This window comes from Myotis myotis, unplaced genomic scaffold (assembly GCF_014108235.1).
Source record: "Myotis myotis isolate mMyoMyo1 unplaced genomic scaffold, mMyoMyo1.p scaffold_m19_p_10, whole genome shotgun sequence".
NCBI lineage: Eukaryota > Metazoa > Chordata > Mammalia > Chiroptera > Vespertilionidae > Myotis > Myotis myotis.
The window spans coordinates 66,956,838-66,982,638 of record NW_023416314.1 but is presented as its reverse complement, the minus strand read 5'-3'; the positions used below and the strand labels follow the sequence as shown (position 1 = coordinate 66,982,638).

General features: G+C 40.8%; 1 protein-coding gene across 5 annotated transcripts in view; it reads right to left on the bottom strand.

The window, feature by feature from the left end:
* The window catches only part of CKAP5 (cytoskeleton associated protein 5), a 90,929-nt gene that overhangs the window by 21,925 nt on the left and 43,203 nt on the right, over positions 1–25,801 (bottom strand). For all 5 annotated transcript variants that reach the window (XM_036326010.1, XM_036326007.1, XM_036326009.1 and 2 more), the window contains 14 exons: positions 23,188–23,301; positions 22,831–22,941; positions 21,799–21,891; positions 16,912–17,097; positions 16,391–16,485; positions 12,934–12,991; positions 12,719–12,844; positions 11,950–12,089; positions 11,387–11,561; positions 10,721–10,834; positions 9,001–9,129; positions 3,599–3,793; positions 3,083–3,218; positions 1,938–2,026 (listed from right to left, as the gene is read on the bottom strand). In XM_036326010.1, the coding sequence (XP_036181903.1) occupies positions 1,938–2,026; positions 3,083–3,218; positions 3,599–3,793; positions 9,001–9,129; positions 10,721–10,834; positions 11,387–11,561; positions 11,950–12,089; positions 12,719–12,844; positions 12,934–12,991; positions 16,391–16,485; positions 16,912–17,097; positions 21,799–21,891; positions 22,831–22,941; positions 23,188–23,301 (1,761 nt within the window). The remainder of the gene's footprint in view (positions 1–1,937; positions 2,027–3,082; positions 3,219–3,598; positions 3,794–9,000; positions 9,130–10,720; positions 10,835–11,386; positions 11,562–11,949; positions 12,090–12,718; positions 12,845–12,933; positions 12,992–16,390; positions 16,486–16,911; positions 17,098–21,798; positions 21,892–22,830; positions 22,942–23,187; positions 23,302–25,801) is intronic.

The following is a 25,801-nucleotide window of genomic DNA, read 5'->3' as shown; positions in this document are numbered from 1 at the left end:
ACAGGGGGCGGTGCCCCAACTCCCCTATCGGCCCTACTCTGTGAGTGACAGGGGGGAGCTCCCCAACCCCCTGATCGGCCCTGCTCTGTGCGTGACAGGGGGAGATCCCCAACCCCCTGATGGGCCCTGCTCTGTGCGTGACAGGGTACGGAGCCCCAACCCCCCTAATGGGCCCTGCTCTGTGAGTGACAGGGGGTAGCACCCCAACCCCCTGACTGGCCCTGCTCTGTGCGTGACAGGGGGTGGCACCGCAACCTCCCCATCGACACTGCCTTGAGTGTGACAGGGTGCGGTGCCCCAACCCCCCAATCAGCCCTACCCTGAGCGTGACTGAGGGTGGCATCGCAACCTCCCGATCCGCCCTGCTCTGTGCATGACAGGGGCGGCGCCCCAACTCCCCAATCGGCCCTGCTCTGAGCCTGACCAGGGGCTGCACCTAGGGATTGGGCCTGCCCTCTGCCACCTGGCGCAGGCCTAAGCCAGCAGGTCGTTATCTCCCGAGGGGTCCCAGACGGGGAGAGGGCACAGGCCGGGCTGAGGGACACCCCCTTCCCCCCGAGTGCACAAATTTTTGTGCACCGGGCCTCTAGTCCTATATAATAAAAGAGAAACATGCAAATTAGCCGTCCCTCTGCTATGCTCAAGCGACGCCCACCAGCCAGAGTGACTATGCAAATTAACTTGACAAAGATGGCAGTTAATTTGCATACACAGGTGTCAGGCACCCCAGGAGGCAACGGCGGCAGCAACTGTGGGCTCCCAGGACCTTTGCAGGCCCGGGAGGCGAGGCTGCCTGCGCCTAGCCATGCCCACGGGCTCCTGGGACCTTGCCGGCTGAGAGCGGGAGGTTTGGAGGACTTGGCAGAGCAAGAGACCATGGACATAGAGCAGAGTGAGAGAAAGGGCAGCTTGGAGGGCGTGGCTCCCTCTGTCACACCAGTTTCCTTATCACAGCTGTGGAAACTGACAGTAGGGAGGACGAAGTCCCACCCTCACAGAATCAGCCAGAATCAGCCTTTGGTCAGACAGCTCTCAGTGACCTGATAACCAGGACTCTCATTCACCTGCATCTCAGACAGTGACAGTAGAGAGGTGGGACTATGTCTAAAGAACAACTGTTGATACAACGTAGCTCATAACCATGACATGCAACCCCAAATGGGCAGATATTGCAAACAATTTACAATGCTGGCAAACAGTTGAAAACAGACCTGACTTGGTAGCCAGAGTTTTAAATATTAAGCTGAATGCTCTTTTAAATGATATCTGTAAATTCCATTTACTTGGCAAAGTAATAGCTAAAATTCATGTCATTGAATTTCAGAAATGCGGACTGCCTCACATTAACACATTATTGATATTAGATAGTGAGTCCAAATTATGTTCCTCTAATTAATTCCCTTTCAATGTGCACGAATTTCGTGCACCGGGCTACTAGTAAGGTTATAAAAAGTGAAGCCTCTGCGTGTTACTTCACTCTGATTTGGAAATTATTTCCCAGAGTCCACTAGTCACTAATATTAATAAATGGGTTCCTCCCTTTCTCTAAAAAAAAAAAAAAAAAAAAAAAAAAAAAGAGTGGTAATTTTTTTTATACATATATGACCTTGCCCTAGCCGGTTCAGCTCAGTGGATAGAGCGTCAGCCTGTGGACTAAAGGTTCCTGGGTTTGATTCCAGTCAAGGGCACGTACTCTGGTTGCGGGTTCCCCAGCCCTGGTTAGGGTGTGTGTAGGAGGCAACCAATCGATGTGTCTCTCACATTGATTTTTCTCTGTCTCTCCCTCTACCTTCCACTCTCTCTAAAAATCAATAGAAAAATATCCTCAGAGGAAGATTAACAAAAAACCAAAAAAAATATGTTCATTAGTAGAATGATTCAGTGTATAAAACATACCTAAAAGTAATTCTATATGTAAGTATGCAGAGTTAACATACCTTTGCTTTGGAGGAAACCCCTAGAGCTTTGGCCTTTTTTGGATCAGGCTTGAGTTCTACAGTGCTGGAAACAGAATCTTCAACAGGTCCTTTGAGGAAAAAAAGCATGTAATATAAATGAAAATTCTAATATCACTTTATTCTTATATAATCAAATATATAAGAAAGCCTGCAATTTTAAATGTATCAATTTATAAAATATTTTCATTAGATTTCCCCCCAATCTTTTTTCTCTCTGAATTCCTCTTTAAGCATAATCTCAAGAAATTCAATAAATTTATATACATCTTCTTTATCACCATTAATCTGCAGTTTTAAAACTATTTTCTAAATAGCAGTTTAAAAAAACCTTTTTGCTAGTTTGATACTTTCTTAAGGGCAGGGCCTGTCATCTTTGATACTCAGTTATTTCTACATTGCAAGATTCTAATAAATGTTGTAACTAAATATACACTTTGATACCACCAGTTTTATCCATGTAAAATTTCCAAGCATCACACTTTCTATCACACTAAACAGACCATTACTTTGTTTAAGCAATAAGTCTAGAAGATAAGTAGTTACAGTTTAAAGTTTTATTTTACATGATGGAATTTGAACATCAGGATGAAAAAATCAATCTTTAATTTCTCTTGAAGACAATTAGTAAATATTAGAATGGATCAGTGCAGAGGAAGGAGAACTCATACGAAAATGAGTAAATGGAGTTCTATGCTGGTTCAGGATTGGCTGTCTGTCTAGCCTTTTGCAAGTCACTTAACATTTTGGGTTTCCTTATGAGTTAATAAAGGGGATTAAGCTAGATGGTCCCAATTCTCCCTCTAATTATAATATCCAATAACAGAAAATAGTTGTGGTAACCTTAAAAATAGGATGGACAGTTGCTTTCTGGAGTATTTCAATGAACTACTCCAAAACTCCTTTTTAGACTTGGAAACAAATTAATCACTTCTGTACCCTCAGCAGAGTTACTGGTGTAAAATAGGCACTTGACAAATGTTTGTGAATGAAGGATAAGGAGAGATGGAGGAAGGGGTTGAGATCAAAGCCATGAGAAATGTGATAGAAAATGAAGGCTGGATTTCTTTTATTAGAGTTTCCTTGGGCTATTTCCCGCCCTCTTTTAACTCTCTCAGAATAGTTACCTGAGGCAGGCTGAAACTTGGCTGGAGCTGATCCTCCCATTGGTTTGGAAATTGCTTTAGCAGGTGCAGCAGGCTTGGCTGGCATGTTAGCTTTGGCTTTCTCTAGCATGGCCAACACCTGATCTTTAGAAGTTGGCTAGGGAGATAATATAACAGAGGTCAGAAGACACAAAAGATATGCTCATATTATGCTTACTAATAGATCTGTCATCAAACAAATCTTTTGAGCTTCTAGTTTTGAAATCCCAATGAAGCAAGCACATAGTACAAGAGAAGTAACACACATTATGAAGTCATGCTAAATTAGCTACCATTCTAGAAGGCCACATTTTCACCCCTTCAGAGCCAGCAGGTTCTTGAGAAGTTCTATACTGATAAATATTTTATTTTTGCTCTCACTGGGATTTCGAATTGAAACTCCTAGGAGGTAATATAATCTCTTGCCTACATAAATTCATGTTCAATATTTTTCAGATGTTTTTTAACAATAGCAGCAGCAGCAGCAAGAAGTAATACCTTTAGTTTCCCCGTCGCCTTGGCCATTTTCTCATATCCTAAGTGCATCATGAAGAATGGCAAGGCATCTTGGGCCTTCTTCCGCACATCTCCATTGCGATCCTCTAGGCAGGAGTAGAGATGGGGAACACACAGGATAAGGTCTGTGGGGGTGGAACGAAGAGTCGGTAGTTTCTCAGCCAGCCAGCCTAAAAGCTGCCAAAAGAAATAAAGACTAGTTACACACTTCAAGAGAAAAACTGTTTTAATGATCTCAGGCTTAAGGATTTCATCAGAACCAAACACTGAATTAGTGCTCACACTACAACTTTCCAGTATAAAATCAGTAATTTTCATTGTTTAAGAACTGTGCTATATTTAAATAATATGTGCAAGGATAACAATCTTCCTTAAGATAAGGACACAATTCTTTGGACCATACTTGGATATTAAATTGTAAAACTTTCATAGTTCTTTACATATTTAATAGTAAAGGCCCAGTGCACAACATTCATGCAGTGTGTGTGTGTGTGTGTGTGTGTGTGTGTCCCTCTTGCAGTCTGGGACCCCTAGGGGACTCCCCAAGGGATCCTTAGCACTGTTGCGGAGGCAGAAGAGGCTACCACCACTGTGCTAACCAGCCGTGAGCCCGGCTTCTGACTGAGCGATGGTCCCCCTGTGGGAGCACAATGACCACCAGGGGGCAGCTCCTGCATTGAGCGTCTGCCCCTTGGTGGTCAGTGCGCATCATAGTGACAGGTTGTTCTGTTAATTTGCATATTACGCTTTTATTATATAGGATATGTATTTTCATTGACTTCAGAGAGGAAGGGAGATAGAGAAAGAGAGAGAAATATCAATGATGTGAGAGAATCACTGATCAGCTGCCTCCTGCACACTGGGGATCGAGCCTGCAACCTGGGTATGTGCCCTTGACTAGAATGGAACCTGGGACCCTTCAGTCTGCAGGCCAACGCTCTATCTACTGAGCCAAACTGGCTAAGGCTTCTTAATATATTTTAAAGATGAAAAACATTCTCTTATCTTTTGTTTGTTTTTAATTCTAAGAACTATGCAGCTAGAGAAGAGACACATTTATTTAACCATAAGATGATAAGATCTACCAGGGTTCCCGTTTTCAGCCTTACATGACAGCTGCTCTCTATACCTCTAAAATAATTCATATCTATATTTACTTTTTTTTAAAAAAAATATTTTATTGATTTTTTACAGAGAGGAAGGGAGAGGGATAGAGAGCTAGAAACATCGATGAGAGAGAAACATCAATCAGCTGCCTCCTACACACCTCCCACTGGGGATGTGCCCGCAACCAAGGTACATGCCCTTGACCGGAATCGAACCTGGGACCCTTCAGTCCGCAGGCCGACGCTCTATCCACTGAGCCAAACTGGTCAGGGCTATATTTACCTTTAGTTGAAAGTTTTATTGAGATGATTATAGATTCAAATACAGTTATAAGAAATAATGCAGAGAAATCCCATGTACCCCTTACTCAGTTTCCTCTCAAGTAGCACTTTATAAAACTATTATTATAGTATCACAACCAGGAAATTGGCATTGATACAAGCCACTGATATTATTCAGATTGCCCCAGTTTTAGTTTTTCTCATATGTGTATGTGTGCATATTCTATACAATTTCATCACATGTATGTCAGAACATTTGCCACCATAGTCAAAATTTTGAACAGTTCCATCTAAAGCAGCAACCTTTCAGACCTCATGGACCACCAGTGGTTCACTGGTTGGCAACCGCTGATCTAAAGGATCCCTTCTGGTGCCCCTTTATAAAAACACCCATTTTCTTCCTCCTCCCCACTTTCTGGTAACCATTAATCTGTTTTCCATATCTAAAATTTTGTCATTTCAAACATGTTTTATATAAATGGAAGCACACAGTATGTAACTGTTTGTGGTTGGTTTTGGTACTTAGCATAATTCCTTGAAGATTTATCTAAAGTGTTGTATGCATCAATAACTTTTTTCTTTTACTGCTAAATAATATTATATATGGACATAGAACAGTTTAACCTTTCATTGTTGAAGGATATCTGGCTGTTACGAGCTTTTTGGTTATTATGAATGAAGCTAACATTTGCAAATAGGCATTTCTGTAAACATACATTTTCGTTTTTCTGGAATAAATGCCCAAGATCACAATTATTGAGTCATATAGTAACTATATGTTTAGTTTTATAAGAAACTGCCAAGCTGTTTTCCAGAGTGGTTGTACCATTTTACATTTCCACCAGCAGTGTTCACGTTTCCCTACATCCTGGCCAGCATTTGGTGTTATCTTTATCTTTTATTTTAGTAATCCTAATAGGTGAGTAGTGATATCTTAAGTTTTAATTTGCATTTCCCTGATGCTAATAATGTTGACCATCGTTCATGGCTTATTTGCCATCTGTATCTGCTCTTCTGTGAAATATATGTTCATGTCTTTTGCCCATTTTCTAATTAGATTTTCTTTTTACTTTTGAGCACTCTTTATATATTCAGATAATAGTCCTTTATTAGTTTGCAAATATTTTCTCCCACTCTGTAGCCTTCTTTTCATCTTCTTCACATATTCTTTTTTTTTTTTTTTTTTAATATATTTTATTGATTTTAGACAGGAAAGGAGAGGGAGATAGAAACATCAATGATGAGAGAGAATCATTGACCGGCTGCTTCCTGCACGCCGCCCACTGGGGACGGAGCCAGCTACCCAGGCATGTGCCCTTGGCTGGAACTGAACCTGGGACCCTTCAGTCCGCAGGCTGACGCTCTATCCAATGAGCCAAACCAACTAGGTCTCACATATTCTTTTGCATAGTAAAAGTTCTTCATTCGATGAGGTCCAATTAATCAATTTTTCTCTGATGGATTGTGATTTTGGTGTCAAGTCTATGAATTGTTTGCCTGAGAATTTCTATATTGTGAAGTTTTCTTCTATATCAGTGGTTCTCAACCTTCCTAATGCCTCGACCCTTTAATACAGTTCCTCATGTTGTGGTGACCCCCAACCATAAAATTATTTTCGTTGCTACTTCATAACTGTAATTTTGCTACTGTTATGAATCATAAATGTAAATATCTGATATGCAGGATGTATTTTCATTGTTACAAATTGAACATAATTAAAGCATAGTGATTAATCACAAAAACAATATGTAATTATATATGTGTTTTCCGATGGTCTTAGACGATCCCTGTGAAAGGGTCGTTCAACCCCCAAAGGGGTCGCAACCCACAGGTTGAGAACCGCTGTTCAAGTTCTACAGTTTTATGTTCAACATTTAAGTTCATGATCCATTTTGAGTTAATTTTTGCATAAGATATGAGGGTTAGGTTGAGGTTTATTTTTTGGTCTATGAATGCCAATTGCTCCAGAATTAACTGTTGAAAGGCTATATCCTTGAATTCATTTATTAGCACTCTATAATTTTCAGTATACACATTCTGTATTTGTTTTGTTAAATTTGTGCATCTAAAGATTTCATTTTCTTTACAGTGATTATAAATGGTATTATTTTTAATTTCAGGCTCCACATGTTCACTGCATTATTAAAAAACTAGAGGCCCAGTGCACAAAAATTTGTGCACTGGGGGGGGGGGGGTCCCCTCAGCCCTGCCTGTGCCCTCTCGCAGTTTGGGACCCCTTGGGAGACAACGACCTGCTGGCTTAGGCCTGCTCCCGGGTGGCAGAGGGCAGGCCCAATCCCTAGGTGCAGCCCCTGGTTTGGCTCAGAGCAGGGCCAATCAGGGGGGTTGGGGAGCTCCCCCCAGTCACGCACAGAGCAGGGCCCATCAGGGGGTTGAGGAGCTCCCCCTGTCACTCACAGAGTAGGGCCAATAGGTGAGTTGGCACACCGCCCCCTGTCACACACAGAGCAGGGTGGATCAGGGGGTTGGGGTGCCGCCCTCTATCACCCAGAGAGCAGGGCCGATCATGGGGTTAGGGCACCGCCCCCTGTCACAGAGCCGCAGGGCGAGCAGGGGGTTTGGGCGCTGCCCCGTCACGCTGATCCCGGTGCCGGGAGGCCTCTCAGCTCCGCTGATCCCAGTGCTGGAAGGCATATTACCCTTTTACTATATAGAATAGAGGCCTGGTGCACAGGTGGGGGCCGGCTGGTTTGCCCTGAAGGGTGTCCTGGATCAGGGTGGGGGTCCCCACTGGGGTGCCTGGCCAGTGTGGGTGAGGGGTTGGGGGCTGTTTTCAGGCTGGGACTGAAGCTCCCAACTGCTTCTTTTTTTCTTTTTTTTTTTTATTCTGGGCCAGCTTTAGCTCTGAGGCTCCAGCTCTTAGGCCTCCGCTCCTGAAAGCAGGCATCTGGTTTGTTTCAGTTCTTGAAACTCTGTATCAACTCCAGCTCTGAGATCCCAGCCGGCTGAAAGCTTGTTTCTGGGGTTTTGTTTACCTTCTATATTTGTTACAATGTTTGAAACTGCAGGCTCAGAGGCCTGCAGTGGCAGGCGGGGAACGTTGGAGTTAGCAAGCAAGCCTCATGTTAGTTTCAGGCTGCCTGGCTGCCGGCCGCCATCTTGGCTGACAGTTAATTTGCATATTGCCCTGATTAGCCAATGGGAAGGGTAGTGGTCGTACGCCAATTACCATGTTTCTCTTTTATTAGTGTAGATGTGATTGATTTTTGTGTGTTGATTTTGTATCCTGAAATCTTACTGAAAATAATTATTAGTTTCTAGTTTACTTGTAGATTCCTTTGGATTTTCTTTGTAGACAGTCATGTTATCTGCAGTTAGAGAAAAATTTATTTATTCTTTATCCAATCTGTAAGATCTTCATTTGTTTTTCTTGCTTTATTGCAGTGACTGGAACTTCTAGGACTTTGCTAAATAATAGTAGTGAAAGTGGACATTCTTGTTTTGTTCCTAATCTTAGAAGAAAGCATCCAGGTTTTCACCACTAAATATGGTATTTTATGTAGAGGTTTTTGCAAGTGCTCTTTATCTAGTTGAGATAATTCTCTTCTATTACTCACTTGATGAGTTTTTTTTTTTAAATTTATCATGAATAGGTGTTGGATTTTCTCAAATCCCTTTTTTATGTCAAATGATATGATCTTATGATTTTTTTTAGTATTTAGTCTGTTGATATTACATTATGGATTTTTGAATGTTAACTCCATTTTTATGCCCTGATTAAAACCGCTTACTTTACTATTTAAGAGTGACAGGAAAGAGAAAATTTCACAAAAAGGCTAGTCCTTTAAAAGTTTTATTATAAAGCACATGAAAGGGGGGAAAAATGAATACAAAAACTCTAGGAATTTACTTTCATTGTATTAACTGTTTTATAATGAAATACATTCTGTCCACATATGTATACTTATTAGTAGGTCCAAGCCTCTAAGAAGATAAAAGACATGAGTAAGACAACGTGATATTTGTAGTACTAACCTCTTGCCTCAGGAAAGGATTTTCCCTTTTGAGCTCTTCAGAAAGATCTTCTCCCTCCAGCCATTCCTTCATGCCAGTCTGTTCTGCCCAAGCATTCACAGTCGCTAGGGCAGCAGCTCGAACATTGTTCTGAATGGAGGAGAGAATTAGTAAAAATAACATTGACTATGGTTTGGAGGAAGTAGGAAGTGAAAAGCTTGTTTCTTTGTGAACATGAACATGGAGGTTTCTCTAAGGTCCATATGAACATACTTGGAACCGTCTTCTTTGAAACATAATCTAGTTCTGTGTGTATTAAAACTCCAAATTACAGTAGATACATAAAACTTCAACTTGAACAGATTCTGTAGTAAGTTAACTAGGCAAAACAGTGACCTATGCATAAAATATCATGTAAGGGGAACAAACTTTTTAAAAAAATATATATTTTTATTGGTTTCAGAGAGGAAAAGAGAGGGAGAGAGAGAGAGATAGAAACATCAATGATGAGAGAGAATCATTGATTGGCTGCCTCCTGCATGCCCCCTATTGGGGATCGAGACTGCAACCTGGGCATATGCCCTTGACCCGAATCAAAGCTGGGACCCTTCAGTCTGTAGGCTGACGCTCTTTCCACTGAGCCAAACCAGCCAGGGTGGAACAAACTCTTTAGGTTTTGTTTCCTGAACCTCTGGGTGCTCTTATGTTCATGTTTATCTAAAGAATGTAATTCTAAAGGTCACAGAATACATAATGGTTACTAACAACTTTAACATTTATGTTTTTATATTAACTTGTATTAATAGAATGAGTACTTATTTGACACAAAAATATTAAAATAGCCTAATTTCTCACATTAAATGTATTATCTATCTATTTATATAAAAGCTTAAGTGACCTTCTGACCATTTGACCGGCAGCTATGATGCGCACTGACCACCAGGGGGCAGACGCTCAATGCACAGACTGATGAATCTCACAGGAAAGGGGGGAAGGGGAAGGGCAGGAAGGGATTAGCCAAAGATTTTATATGCATACTAGAGGCCCGACGCACGGATTCATGCACTGGTGGAGTCCCTCAGCCTGGCCTGCAGGGATTGGGCCAAAACTGCAGTCTGATATCCCCTGAGGGGTCCTGGATTGCGAGAGGGTGCAGGCCAGGCCAGGAGACCCCACTAGTGCATGAATCCATGCACCGGGCCTCTAGTACAAAAATAAAGACACATTTAAAAATACTCAATGTAGGGCTAAACATAAGAGGCTTACAACATTCAATGAAACTAAGTATCCTAATCAAGTACTAGAGGATCCTGTTCTAGTAGTTTAGAGAAATAAGGTAGAAAATAAATACATGATCCAAAAATTCATATATTTAATTACTCTTTATACTGATACTTTTAACAGTGATGTCATAATCACAATAGCAACCATTTTTTGAGTACATACTATATAAAATAGGTACAGGTATCTTATGTGCAGACTCGTACTTAATTCTGTAACAATGAAATAAATAGATAAAACAAAAGTCAAAAGATAAATAACTTATCTAAGTGTCACAAAGCTAGTAAGTGATATATCTGGTCATGTTAATACTGCCTGGTTGGTAAAAATGTTTACTATTTTCCTCCTAATATTCTCTTCTCTATATGTACCCTTACATGTAAGAAAAGATAATTATTCTTAGCTCTGGAGTGTGACTGGCTTATTCCAGATTGGAGCTGTAGTGAGGAGTCAGGTTTACCTTGCTGTCTCCAAGAACTGTGATGATAGGAATGCCTAAGTTCTTCACATGTTGCTTGATGTTTGGGCCCATAGCTACTGCCAATTGCTGGAGGATAGTCAATGTTTGCTGCACCTGAGTGGAAAGAGCCAACACTTCATGTTCAAATCATGAGCAAGCTGTGCACAAAGTTTTACAAATCTGCTGCTAAGAGACAGGTAAATCAGCTCAAACGAATGCTACTCTAATTAGCTTATGAATAATTTTTAGGTGGTGGTTTTTAGGTGGTGGCCACTGCTTTTATCATTAGTTCATAAAATAGAAGCATTAGAATTTTAGACCAGAGATTATACTGGTAAAGTCTAGTTTATTAAAATCTTGACATAAAAATTCAAATTTAAGAATTAGAAATTAAGCATGTTTATGTATAATACAAGCAGTTTTATACAAAGATATTTAACATTAGAATACTGTAAAAAGCAAATCTGAGCTTCATAAAAATTTGACTTATAAACTTGCCATCTACCAGCATATCTTGTGGTATATCTAAGAAATTAAAGAAAGCTATTTGTAATCCATAGCAAGTAAAGTGACCATTCATTTTTCTGCTGGCAACAATTTAATTGAAAAGGAACCTACTGAAAGGAGAAGGGGGCAAGAAATATAACAGGCATGTGTTCTACATACCAAGATTTTATTTGAATCATTGAGTCGACCCTTCAAAGCAGTTGGAAGTTCACCTATGTTCGGTTGGATAAATTTTGCTTCATTGATAATACCTGCCACTTCATCTAGGCCTTCTTTCCTGATCTTCCAATTTTTGTCACCAATCTTAGATACCAACTCTGAAGTGATTTTATCACTGGAAAAAAAAAAAAAAAAAAAAAAGGCACCACCTTAATTCCAGACTCCTAAAAAATAATGATGTCACAGAAGTATCCCTACCTGAAAAAGAGAAGGCACCAGATTAAAACTGCATTATGTCCTGGCTGGTGTGGTACAGCTGGTTAGAGCATCAGCCTGCACATAAAAGGGTCTACGGTTCGATTCCTGAACGTACCTGGGCGTGTGCAGAAGGCAACCAGTCCATGTGTCTCTCATATAGATGTTTCTCTCTCTCTCCTTCTCCTCCCTCCCTCCTCCCACTCTCTCTGAAAAGCAATGGAAAAAATATCCTCTAGTAAGGATTAACAAAAAGCCAAAAAATTTTCAGTATAATAAATCAAATAAACCATTTCCTATAAACCAACCTTATTTCTGTCCTTGGCAAAAGATCCACAACATCATTGCCCCCATCATCTGGTTCGTCCCCATCTTCTCCTTCATCTGTACCACTTGTGCTGTGTTTGGAAATCCCTCTGGTTGGAGCAGGTGGGCTCTGGCCCTGCATCTACATCCAAACAAATAAATCAGTGAAGCTAGTGACCTTGATGAAGGACCTGAGAGCAACCAAGTTGGAGAATGGTGCCTGTGTCAAAATTTCCTATTCCTTCCTAATACCTAATATTTACACAGTACATGTCTTAATTTCTATTTAGGTTCCAATTTTGAGACAACATGGCAAAATATATTTTTATAAAACCTATCAGAATCTGATTTCTTAATCATGAGGCTGTCTTTTGACTTGTATGCCCAAGACATTATACAGCAAGTCTGCCAAAACTTAGCAATTTCCATTACAAAGTTTATTCAAGGAGGGACAATATTTTTTATTTAAAAATTTTTAATGTTATATTTAATGTACTTTTTCAATAGGTCATACATTCAAAACATTTGAAATTCCAAAGGCACAAAGGATATAAAGAGGAAAACCTCCCATCCTATACCAAAGTTACCCTGATCTCTTCCTCATCGACAATCAAAGTTATTAATTTGTTAGGAACTCTTCCTAGGGATACTTTATGCATATAAAAGCAAACACAATCATACTGTTTGTTCCAAAGGGTTAAAGGTTTAAATTTAACTAATATGAGCTTTCTGAAGTTCACCAACAGATTGCATAATTTGTGAAATCTTTACCTTCTCAAATTCTGCATCTATCTGAGATAGGAGAGCAGGCTTCTCATCTTCAAAAAACATTCGCAAAGAGGGACCAACATACAGGTACATTACACCAAGCAGGGTAATAGCAGAAGTCCTCACAGCCTAGTAGGCAGAACAAAAAGAATATTCCAAATAACAGCAGAACCGCAAAGATGGCTGTACTGTTCTTATATATGCTGGTATATACTCACTGGGTTTGTTGCAGCAAGCGCTGTCTTCACATTGCTAATGAAAGCTTTCACATTCAATCTAGAAGAAATAACAATTAGAATTAAAACCAAACAAAACACTCAATAGTTTTAAAAAGCCAGACTCTAGAAGTGCCTTCCTTTGGATATGTCCTGGAATCTCACCTATTTGCTTTCTACACTCATTAAAAATTACACACTATCTATATGCTAATTACTCCTAAATCCAGTGTTGACTTCTCTCCTGAACTCAATTCAGATATCCAACTGCCTTTGTGACATTTCCACTTATGTCTAGATGTTGCCCTACAACTGTCAAAACCACTCCAGATTGTAAAACCTCTGACCCCGCTGTGGCCAGTTTGGCTCAGTGGATAGAGCATTGGCCTATGGACTCCAGGGTCCCGGGTTTGATTCCCGGTCAGGGGACATGCCCGGGTTGTGGGCTTGGTCCCCAGTGGGGGACATGCAGGAGACAGCTGATTAATGATTCTCTATCATTATGTTTCTATCTCTCTCTCCCTCTCTCTTTCTGTCTAAAATCAATAAAAATATTAAAAAAACAAACAAAACACAACCAAAAAACAAACCCTGACCCCAAAACCTGTTCTTCCCACAGTCTTTCCTACCATAGTAAAGAGCCACATCATGCTTCCAGTTGCTCAGGTCATTCTTGACCCCCGAGGCATCCTGACTCCTCTCTTATGCCCACTCTTTGGTCAGGTTTACTTTCAAAATATATTCCGAATCATAACACTTCCTCCTGTATCAAACTATCTCCAAGCCACTGAAATTTCTTGACAGCATTACTCCAATAGCTTTTTAAGTAGTCACCCTGCTTCTGCCCTTGATCCTCACTATCTGTTTCGACTATAGTCAGAATGATCCTGTTACTCTTCTGTTCCTCTAATGACTTCCAACTTCAAACTTTGAATCTCCAATATCAGTTTCTATTCCTTTCCTCTACCCCCACTTTTAAAAGAGGCCAACATTCCTAGTGCTCTTATCATATGCCAGGTCCAGTTTTCAGCATTTTATGTATTTTTCACAACAACCCTATGAGGTACCATTTTGGCATTTTACAGAAAGGTAAATTAGGTCAAAAGAGGAGCAGTCCCTTGTCCAAGGCTACAAAGCTGAAAAAATAGCAGATTAGGGATATGAACCAATGGGGTCTAGTTTCATATGCCATCTTCTGAATTACTATTCTCTTATCTGAAATTTTAGTTTATAGCTTTTCTGCAGCCTCTTGCCTCTCTCCCTCTACACAGAGGCTTTCAACCAGATTTCTGCTGCATTAAAAACAAAATAAATTTTCAAGCTCTATATGACTTGGCTTCCTCTTCTTTCTCTAATGTTATCTCCTACCACTCTCCATCTCCTCACTTATTCCACTCTAGCTACATTCTAAAGAACAATCACTCCTTCCAATTTTTAAATATATCATATATGCTCCTACCCCAGGGTTTTTGCACTTGCTGTCCCTTGGTCTAGAATGTTCTCCCAGATTGTCTCAGCTAACTCATGTCCTGAAGGTCTCTGCTCAAACGTTATTGTTTCTGGATGGACTCTTGTTCTATCTTATGATAAACCACAGTCAGGTGATTCCACCTAACCTCTAAACCTGCTTTTTTTTTACTCTGTTGTTCCTACACTCTTGGTATATTTTTTATTATCATCTTGTCCATGATGTATTCCTAGGGCTTGGAACAAATGACTGGAATATCATAGATGCTGCTCTTATGTAGTAGTTGAATAAATATAAGGTCATGGATAAGTATAATTAAAAAAGAAAAATATTCACCTGGCTTTTATGTCATGCCAAGAAATTAGTTTTTCAGCAAAGACTATACAATTAAGAAGAAATTATAACAATACCCTCAACTATGGAAGACACCACAGGTACTGATATAACAATTCTTTGCTTAATGACACTTGAATGATAACTTTTGGAGTAAGTAGTATTTCTTCACTTGGTAAAACTCAGAACACTGTTTTGCAAGATATTAAGAGGCATATTGTAACAAGCAACATGGCAGAGAGAAAGGCAACATGGTATAGCAGTGTAATCTTCTTTCTTGGAATCAGAATGCCTGTGTTAAAATCTTGGCTTTGCCATAACTTAGCTGTGACTTAAGCAGAATATTTAAACTTTCTATGCCCTAGTAAGTATTCTTATTCATAAAACAGAGAAAACAATCCTCACATGGTTTTTATGATGATTTAATCAAATAAATTATTTAGAAAATGCCTAGCATAAAATAAGCTCTATAAAATTTTGTTAATGAAATAAATGTGTTCAATATGCACATAAGTTTGGAAAAACAGCAAGTTAAACAAACTTCTTTATTGCATGACTTCTGAGAGCCTTGAATTCATCAATGTGCACTACAGGTTTCTCAACAAATGTGATTATATGCAGTAATTTACAAATGTATTTGACTAGCAATCCTTGGAACTGGCTTTTCTGTTGGAGAGTTATAACACTGGAGGAAAAATTACGTAGAGAACTCTAGTATTAGTGGATATCAAAATGCAGGTGCATAAGCCAATACAGATGGTCCCTGACTTAATGATTTTTTAAAAAAAAATCCTCACCCGAGGATATGTTTATTGATTTTAGAGATAGCGGAGGGAGGGAGAGGGAGAAATTGATGTAAGAGAGAAACATCAATCAGTTGCCTCCCATATGTGCCCTGACATGGGACTGAACCTGAAACCTAGCTAAGGTATGTGTCCTGATCAGGAATAGAACCCACAATCCTTTGGTGCATGGGACAATGCTCCAACCAACTGAGCCACCTAGCCAGGGCTGACTTAAGATTTTTTGACCTTACAAATGATATGAAGAGATATGCATAGTCTATTACATGAGATATTTAACATTTTTTTAAAAAATAGGCTTTGTGTTAAGATGATTTTGCCCTACTGTAGGCTAATGTAAGTGTTCTGAGCATGTGAAAGGTCTAGGTTAAGCTATGATGTTCAGTAGGTTAGGCATATTTTTGTCTTATGATATTTTCAACTTACAATGGGTTTATTGGGATGTAACCACATCATAGGTCAAAGAGCACCTGTATAGATTTTTGAGGAATAAATGTAGGTTTCTGGAATTTTAAAAAAAATATTTTTTTACTGATTTCAGAGATAGGAAGGAAAAAGGAAAGAGAGAGAGAGAAACATCAATGATGAGAGTATCATTGACTAGCTGCCCCCTGCACGATCCCGACTGAGTCTATAACCTGGGCATGTGCCCTGACCGGGAATTGAAGCATGAGCTCCTGGTTCATAGGTTCAACGCTCAACCATTGAGCCACACCAGCTGGGTTGTTTTATATAAATTAGATAACCCAGCTCTGTTGTTTCAGAAATAAGCAGAGATAGCTACAACAAACATAATCACCAGTCAGAGATTTGCAAAACATTTAATTATTTTGTATTGGATTTTTTTCTGACTTACCCAGAAAAACCAAATTCTTTTATTGCATTTGATAGCCAATTCAGAGTTTCTGACTGATTCTTGGGATTCTTCTGAGAGAATGCCATTGACATAACCTGGAGCAGGAGAAAAACAAACAAACAGATCTCTGATATTTCTCATAGAAATATAGCATGACATGAAGGCAGAAGTGGATGAAGCATGGTTTTGTGATGCTAAAACAGCTGCAATAATGACTTTAGGAATGAAATATTTAACCTACACAAGAAAAAGAGTTAACTGACAGGAAAATACTATTTATAACTTTTCTTTCATTAATGATCACTCTGAATTATGTTTTAAGAGAAAATTACTCTCATCTCTAATAGATTATTCTTGACTAAGATAGAGTTTAATTATTATCCAACAGTGTATTATTAAAGGTAAAAAACACAGTATCTAAAACATACTTGAAAAGATAAGACTAAGCTTAAAAAGTAACTTTAAATGAAAATTTGAGACAAAATTGGGAAAACTGGGGGTAAGAGAGCTGTGTCACTAACCTGTTCAGCTGTCCAGGGCAACATGCAAGCTTCAGCTATTGCTGTCATAGCTTCTTTTGCATTGTTCCCACATTTCACATCTCCAATCTTATCTACAAGGCCATCTAAGACAATCTGAGCTGACGTTTTGGAAAAATTTCCCTTCTGGGCAATTAAAGCAACTATGTGAAGCTTCATCTGCATCACCTGAAAAAGGATAACGTTACCATAAAGTTATGAGTAAGCCAAAGACATTTATTTATGTACTTATTTCTATAACAACAAAATTAAGACCAGCTGAGAACATGACCAATCTAAAATCAGACTTTTAAACAAGCAAAATAATTTTTATCCTTTGTTAGCAATTAAAGTAGCTAAGTGACAGCTAAGGGAAAAAAAATCAAACCACTCAATGCTTTAAAATATTAACAACTAGAGGCCTGGTGCACTACTTTCGTGCGCTCGGAGGGGAGGGAAGAGAGAGGGGATCCCTCAGCCCGGCCTGCACCCTTTTGCTGTCTGGGAGCCCTCGGGGGATGTCCAAGTGATGGCTTAGGCCCGTTCCCCGTGCAGTTGGACATCCTTAGTGCTGCTGTTGCTGCAGCGCTAAGGTGGTTAGTGCACTAACCACCAGGGGGCAACTCCTGAGCGTCTGTCCCCTGGTAGTCATTGTGCGTCATAGAGACTAGTCATTCCGTCATTCGGTCTATTTGCATATTACCCTTTTATTATATAGGACTAGAGGCCCGTTGCACAAATATTTGTGCAAGAGTAGGCCTTCCTTCCCCCAGCTGCCGGCGCCAGCTTCCCTCTGGCACCTGGGACCCAGGTTGGCTTCCCTCAGGCTGCCCGCAGGCACCTGGGACCCGGCTGGCTTCCCTCCAGCCCCGGCTTCATCAGGAAGGATGTCCAGAATGATGTCCGGTCAAATTAGCATATTTCCCTTTTATGATTATAGATGTTATCACATGGAAATTTAATGAATTGAAAATTTTAATTTCTATAGTCTCCTTATATGATTATTTTTATACTAGAGGCCTGGTGCACGAAATTAGTGCCTGTGTAGGGTCCCTAGGCCTGGCTGGAGATCAGGGCTGATCTGTGGGGCAACCTGTGGGGTGACTGGGCCCCCCCCGGCTCACACCCGCCTTGGCCAGTCTGGTGCTGCCCACTCGCTGGCCCCGCCCCCTGCCACTGCTGGTGGTTTCCTTCTGCAGGGCGACTGCAGGGGCCCCCACTTGCACCTGCCTTAGCTGGCCTGGGGCCTGCAGGCTGGGGGCAGCTCCTGCATTGAGCATCTGCCCCCTGGTGGTCAGTGTGCATCATAGCAACCAGTTGTTCTGCTGTTCAGTCGATTTGCATATTAGGCTTTTATTATATAGGATAGTACTGAATATACACCTTCCAATCCTATATAATAAATAGCTAATATGCTAACAAACCGAACAACAGAATGACCATCTGGACAACCTTCTGGACAAAGGTGGGCTGCAAGGGCCAGCTGAGGCAGCTGGGGCTGTGAGGGCTGAGCCCCTTGCACAAATTTCGTGCATAGCGTCTCTAGAACTATCTATACATCTAAAAAACCTAAGTGACCAAACCACCAGTCGCTATGATGCGCACTGACCACCAGGGGGCAGACGCTCAATGCAGGATCTGTCCCCTGGTGGTCAGTATGCTCCCACAGCCAACCTCCTGAGGTCCCTCCCCCGCCCCCGAGCTGGCCAACCTCCCATGTCCCTACCCCACCGCCAGCAGCCCCGATCGGCCCTCATCGCTGGCTGGCCAACCTCTGCAGTACCTCCCCCTCAGCCGGCCCTGATTGCCCTGATAACCTGATAAGGACTGGGAAAGACGGCTCCAATCAACCAGCCAGGCTGAGGGACCCCACCGTGCATGAATTCATGCACCAGGCCTCTAGTACATGATAAATGGACATACTAACTACATAATTCAGAGTTCCTAATAGTGTTGCTCACAAAAAATAAAACTACAACCCTCATGCACACACACACAACAGAACTTGAGAGACTTAAACTTATAGACTTTTAAGTGGAAGAAAGACAGAAGCTTGGAAACAATTTAAAGAGGTTATGTAATAATGGCAGATGTATGTGGCTTGAGACCCTTTGCCCATAAATATTTTCCTTTGTCTTGTTTTAATATTTAAATAATAAATATTGGCATGGATGTGGAGAAATCAGAGTACTCTTATACTGCTGATGTGAACATAAAATGGTGCAAAAACTTTGGAAAATAGTTTGGCAGTTCCTCAAAAAAGTTAAACACGGAGTTACCATATGATCCAGAAATTCAACTTCCAGGTATATACTCAAGGGAATTAAAAATGTGTTCACACAAAGAATTGTATATAAATGTTCACTGCAGCATTATTCATGATAGCCAAAAAATGGAAACAATAAAAATGTCCATCAACTAATGAATAGGTAAATAAAATGTTGTATATTCATACAATGGAATATTATTTAGCAATAAAAAGAGTGTAGAATTGATACATGCTACAATATGGATGAAGGTGAAAACATTATGCAAAATAAAAGCTAGACACAACAAAAGATGACAATATTGTATCATTCCATTTATATAAAACTAGAGGCCTGGTACATGAAATTTGTGCATGGGTAGGGTCCCTAGGTCTGGCCCGCAATCAGGGGCGATCAGGGCCTTCCAGCTGCCAGCCGGGGTCTCCCTTCCACGACTGCTGGCTGCCGACTGGAGGCCTTCCTTTGTTCCGTGCCACCCCCTTATGGTCAGTGCACGTCATAGCGAGCGATTGAACTCCCAGTCTCCTGGTCGAACTCCCAAGGGGCCACTTTGCATATTAGTCTTTTATATATATAGATGTCCAGAAGTCATTCATAGAGAGAGAAAGTAGATGCCAGGGACTGGGTGTGGGAATTTTGGAAGGAATAAAGAGTGACCGCTGATGGGTATGGGGTTTCTTTTTGGGGTGATGAAAATATTCTAAAATTATATAGTGGTAGGAGTTGCAGAACTATGTGAATATACTAAAAGCTGCTGCACTGTAACTTTAAAACAGTTTTATACACTCAATAAAGTTGTTATAAAGGAAAAAAATATAAAATAATCCCTTGTTATGGATCTAACACACAGGAGGTTATTAGCTGATATCAGGTGTGCTTCTTTCATCTATCTGTGCAGCTGCATAAAGAGGAGTTATAAAAGTGGAGTGAGGGGAAGAGGGTAGTTCGAAAACTTTGGCATAGAAAACTTTTGTGGAGCTGGATAGTATGGACGAGGTACTATAACACAGTGCTAAGGGAACACAGTGTGAGGCATCTAAGGATCCCACAGAAAGAACAAGAGGTGGCAGAAGATAAGCCAAAAAGAGACTAACAGGATGTCAAAAAATAGACCTCATAACTTAAAAAATTTTTTTTGCATGAGGTCTATGTATATCCTGAAGAAGAGAAGGAAACTCTTTTCCTGTTTTCCTGCCGGGAGCCGGTCCATGCTTGCTGTTTCAAGGGACCTGGCATATATGGCATACTGTTCTTAATATGTTTGCTCACCTTCTTGGCACTATGTGTTTTAACCAAGGTCACCTCTCCGAGAAAGGTTGAATCCCCAGGTAGGGATTTTCCCCTGAAGTTAGGGAGGGAATAAAACCTCTTAACTAAGTGCCAGGCGGGTAATTAATCATTTTAACTACGAACAATCATGCTTAAGCTACCTAATCTTTACTCCCTGGAATGGAGATAGGAAACGCCCTAACCTTTGTAATAGAGATTGATAGGATTGAATCAACTGGTATAAATACAGATGTAGTAAGACAGCAAGAGACCAGAACTTAGACTACAGAGCTTAGAACACAGAACTTAGGAGGCACAGAACCTACACAGAACGTTCTCTAGAGACAGAAGAACTTCGCTGGAGAGAACATGGCAAAAGATCCTGGACAGAAACTGGCCTCAGAACCTAGAGACAGAACCTAGCGAGAGAACATGGCAAAAGATCCTGGACTGAACCTGACTACAGAAATTGGCAAGAGAACCTGACTAGAACCTGGTGACTGAACCTGGCTGGAGAACCTGGACAGAACCTGGCTGGAGAACCTAGCGAGGGAACATGGCTACAGAACCTGGCTGGAGAACCTGGAGAACCTAGCAAGAGAACATGGACACAGAACCTAGCTGGAGATCCACAGCAGAACTTCGCTGGGGATCCAGACCAGAACTTGGCTGGAGATCCTGGCTAGAGATCCTGGCTAGGCTGCTGATCAACTGAACACTGTCTCTGTGTCATTCCTTCTTCGCCGACTACATCCACACCTTTGGGGACCCCTGGACCTGCTGGGGTTGGACCCCAGCATTTTCCTTCCTGCATCACTTCCCTATCCTTTCCTTACACCTAACTCTTCAGACTAAATAACTGTATTGTTAAATTTCATCTCTATAATTAGTTAAATAGACTGTGTGGTAATTTTTCATTGGCTATGTAAATACTGCATTTATTTTGATTTTTTTACTTTTAAAATGTATCTGTATTGATTTCAGAGAGGAAGGGAGAGGGAGAGAGAGATGGAAACATCATTGATGAGAGAGAATCACTGATCGGCTGCCTCCTACATGCCCCCTACTAAGGACTGAGCCTGTAACCCTGGCATGTTCCCTTGACTGGAATCGAACCCAGGACCCTTCAGTCTGCAGGCTGACGTTCTATCCACTGAGCAAAACCAGATAGGGCTGCATTTATTTTTTATCCAAACAGATAAGAAAGCTATCTCATTGTTTATCCCTCCTTTGAATATGTAAAGATTAGAGGACTTTGAAGCCTAAATAATGAGAAGAAAATGCATATATATGTTTATATACACATTTCACAAACAATACAATAAAAGACATTAAGTCTCTAGTGAAAAAATACCTGAAAATTAGTTTCTTTCCATCCAGGTTTCTTGGCCAACATCCTCACTAATGCCTGGCATGGCATTTCAGTTCTGTCCATTAGTTCAACAGCCTTGAAGTAGAATCAAAGAATAAGAGTTAAGAGGTAATGAGTAGTTCCAAGGGAACAGTATATAACAAATGGAAATGGTAATGAAGAGGGTTATAAAGGGAGCTTATATAACTTCTCTTATAATGCTTTGTTTCTTAAGTTGTATGTTTGGTCTACGGTTGTTATATTAATATCATTGAAACATTTTTTTCCCCCACACTTTAGGAATTCACAAACAATTTGCTTCAAGGAAAGTAATGCTAATACAGTTTTCATTTGCCTAATGTGTGGCAGAAACTGCTTAATATTTTGACTTATTTAATTTTCCTAAAAACATAGAAAAGTAGGGTAGGTTAGAAGTGGTTGAGAATTAAATTTCAAAGATGCACAAATTCAGGTTTAAACGCAATATGTAGCAGATGCTGGACTTGAAGGCAAGTTTCCTGCCTCAAGTTCCAGTGCTTCCAGTTTCTCCACACCCTTCATTAGAGTCACAGAGAGTATGCCAAAATGGACTACCATGATCCTTTCTAACACAGATTTTTGAGAAGAGCTTCTCACACCAAGTGATAATGTCTGTTCCTCCAAGAATCAGGACCACAAAGAGGGAAACAAAAATGGATTAGAGATGGTTTTAGTGGAGAGATCTGTTTTCCTACTGATATTAAAAAACAAATACCATAATATTAAAATTCATCTAAGCCTTGTAATTTAGAATAAACCAAATTTTTTTAGTAAGTACTAAGTTATGAAGTTACAGAAAACATAGGACGCAGATGTTGAAAGATAAACACTACAAAGCTAAAAAATAAATACCCCCACCCCTGCCTTACCTTTAGGTAACACCCTGAAACATATTCACTGGTTAAAAAACACAGCAATAGGACAAGTCTTTCATTTTCCATTTCATCAGTTCTGTATAACATAGTTTTCACACTCAACTCATCCCTATGCACCTACCTTTTGGAACTCTTCCATACAGGCCAGCCTTTCCTTCCAGTTACTGCTGTCTAGAAGTTGTATACACGTAGCAGGAAGGACAGCTGAAGCTTTTTCTTCACACACTTCTATCTGTAAGACACAAACACATTAAAGTTAAAAACTGCTTAAGGAAACAAATGGTAAGAATGTAAAAACACAAGAACATTCCTATATGTATGCTGAGGCTCCTATTTTAGTATCATAACGGGAAAGTTTGTCTAAGGTGTCTAAGATAATTTCAAGAATCTAAAAAGTAATAAATAAGAACTCAAATCTTCTCAAAGATATTGACTTTCCATGGTTTTATGAGTCTGAGACATATTGTATAATACTGACCGAGAGCTCAGGCTCCACTATTTCTTTGGTCTCCAATCCCTTTTTGCTCTTGTTTCCAGCGCTCCCTGCACCTCCTGGTGCACTTGGTTTCCCCTTCTTAGGTGGTCCGCCAGCCTAGATGCAATTAAAAAAAATTTATTTTAAACCACTTAAGGATTTAGAATAGTGATTCTTAAACTCTTGTGGGTCAGAGACTTCTTGAAAATTTGATTGAAATGAGGGATCACTGTAACTATGTATGGTGACTTATTATGGTGATCACAATATATAAAATATCAAATCATTATGTTGTACACATAAAACTACTATGTTGTATGTGAATTATACCCCAATAAATTTTTATTTTTAAAAATGAGGGATAACTCAACCAACAACAAAAAACTGCATTTTTGGCACCTACAAAATTTAGCAGTTTCAAAGGCAGACAGATCTTTTGAAGACCAATATGGGGGAAACTGTAGGACCCATTTTAAGAACCTCTAGCTCAGAACGAGCTAATGAAATAAAAATGATGGACTGGAATGATATACATTTACAGATTAATTTGAGAATTAACATTTGATGTCTCTAAATCTTTCCTATAATAGTAAAGGACAATTTTTAACATATCATTTACTCAATACTTAATCACAGGGTAGCCCACTTACAGCCAAATGAGTGCTCTAGTTATGTTGAAGATGGACATCTCACTGAATCTTACTGTCTTAGTTTTTCAGTTGACTTGCTTGGTTTTTCCAAGTATATGATCACATAACTAAAAAAATGATAATTTTGCCTTTCTCTTCCTCATATTAACACCTCTACTTTATTCTTTTGTCTAATTGTAGAGCATTATCCTATATAATAAAAGGCTAATATGCAAATTACCGAACAGCAGAACGACCGGTCGCTATGATGCGCACTGACCACCAGGGAGCAGATGCTCAATGCAGGAGCTGCTCCCTGGTGGTCAGTGCTCTCCCACAGGGGGAGCGCTGCTCAGCCAGAAGCCAGGCTCATGGCTGGCAAGCTCAGTGGCAGTGGCAGTGGCAGTGGCGGGAGCCTCTCCCACCTCCACGGCAGTGCTAAGGATGTCCGACTGACAGCTTAGGCCTGCTCCCCTAAGCCATCAGTCGGACATCCCACAAGGGCTCCTGGATTGCGAGAGGGTGCAGGCTGGGCTAAGGGACCCCCTTCCGGTGCACAAATTTTGTGCACCGGGCCTCTAGTTTAACAATAATGGTACAAGCAGGGATTTGTTTTATTTCCCATATTAATAAGAATACTTCTACTATTCATCATTATTTGCCGGGAGCCGGTCCATGCTTGCTGTTTCAAGGTACCTGGCATATATGGCATACTGTTCTTAATATGTTTGCTCACCTTCTTGGCACTATGTGTTTTAACCAAGGTCTCTGAGAAAGGTGGTTTCCCCAGGTAGGGATTTTCCCCTGAAGTTAGGGAGGGAATAAAACCTCTTAACTAAGTGCCAGGCGGGTAATTAATCACTTTAACTACGAACAATCATGCTTAAGCTACATAATCTTTACTCCCGGGAATGGAGATAAGAAACGCCCTAACCTTTGTAATAGAGATTGATAGGATTGAATCAACTGGTATAAATACAGATGTAATAAGACAGCAAGAGACAGAACTTAGAATACAGAGCTTAGAACACAGAACTAAGAAGACAGAACCTACACAGAACCTACAGACAGAAGAACTTCCCTGGAGAGAACATGGCAAAAGATCCTGGACTGAACCTGACTACAGAAATGGGCAAGAGAACCTGACTAAAATCTGGTGACTGAACCTGGCTGGAGAACCTGGACTGAACCTGGCTGGAGAACCTAGCAAGAGAACATGGACACAGAACCTGGCTGGAGATCTGAAGCAGAACCTCTCTGGAGATCCAGACCAGAACTTGGCTGGAGATCCTGGCTGGAGATCCTGGCTAGGCTGCTGATCAACTGAACGCTGTCTCCCTGTCATTCCTTCTTCGCCGACTCCATCCACACCTTTGGGGACTCCTGGACCTGTTGGGGTTGGACCCCAGCATATGGCGCCCGAACAGGGACCCCTAGGTAAGCCCCACTCTCAGGATGGATAGGACTCCACCATAGGAAGAAGGTGGATAGTCTTCGCCGACTCCGTCCACGCCTTTGGGGACCCCTGGACCCGCTGGGGTTGGACCCCGGCATCTGGCGCCCGAACAGGGACCCCTAGGTAAGCCCCACTCTCGGGATGGATAGGACTCCACCGTAGGAAGAGGGTGGATAGTCTTCGCCGACTCCGTCCACACCTTTGGGAACCCCTGGAACAGGATTCCCCTAGGTAAGCCCTCCCCATTGAGAACCCCACACTCGGGACGGATAGGACTCCACCAGGGTACTGCAGACCCCCCTACAGAGGATAAGTAGGGTAAGAAGGTGGATAGTACAGAACTTAGATTGAGAAGATGTGCCATACTGAGTCCAAAGAAAGAAGACTCTGTATTGATTCTTAGATTGAGAAGATGTGCCATACTGAGTCCAAAGAAGACTCTGTATTGATCTTTAGATTAAGAAGATGTGCCATACTGAGTCTAAAGAAAAAAGACTCTGTATTGATCTTTTAACATATACGCTTGCTAGCA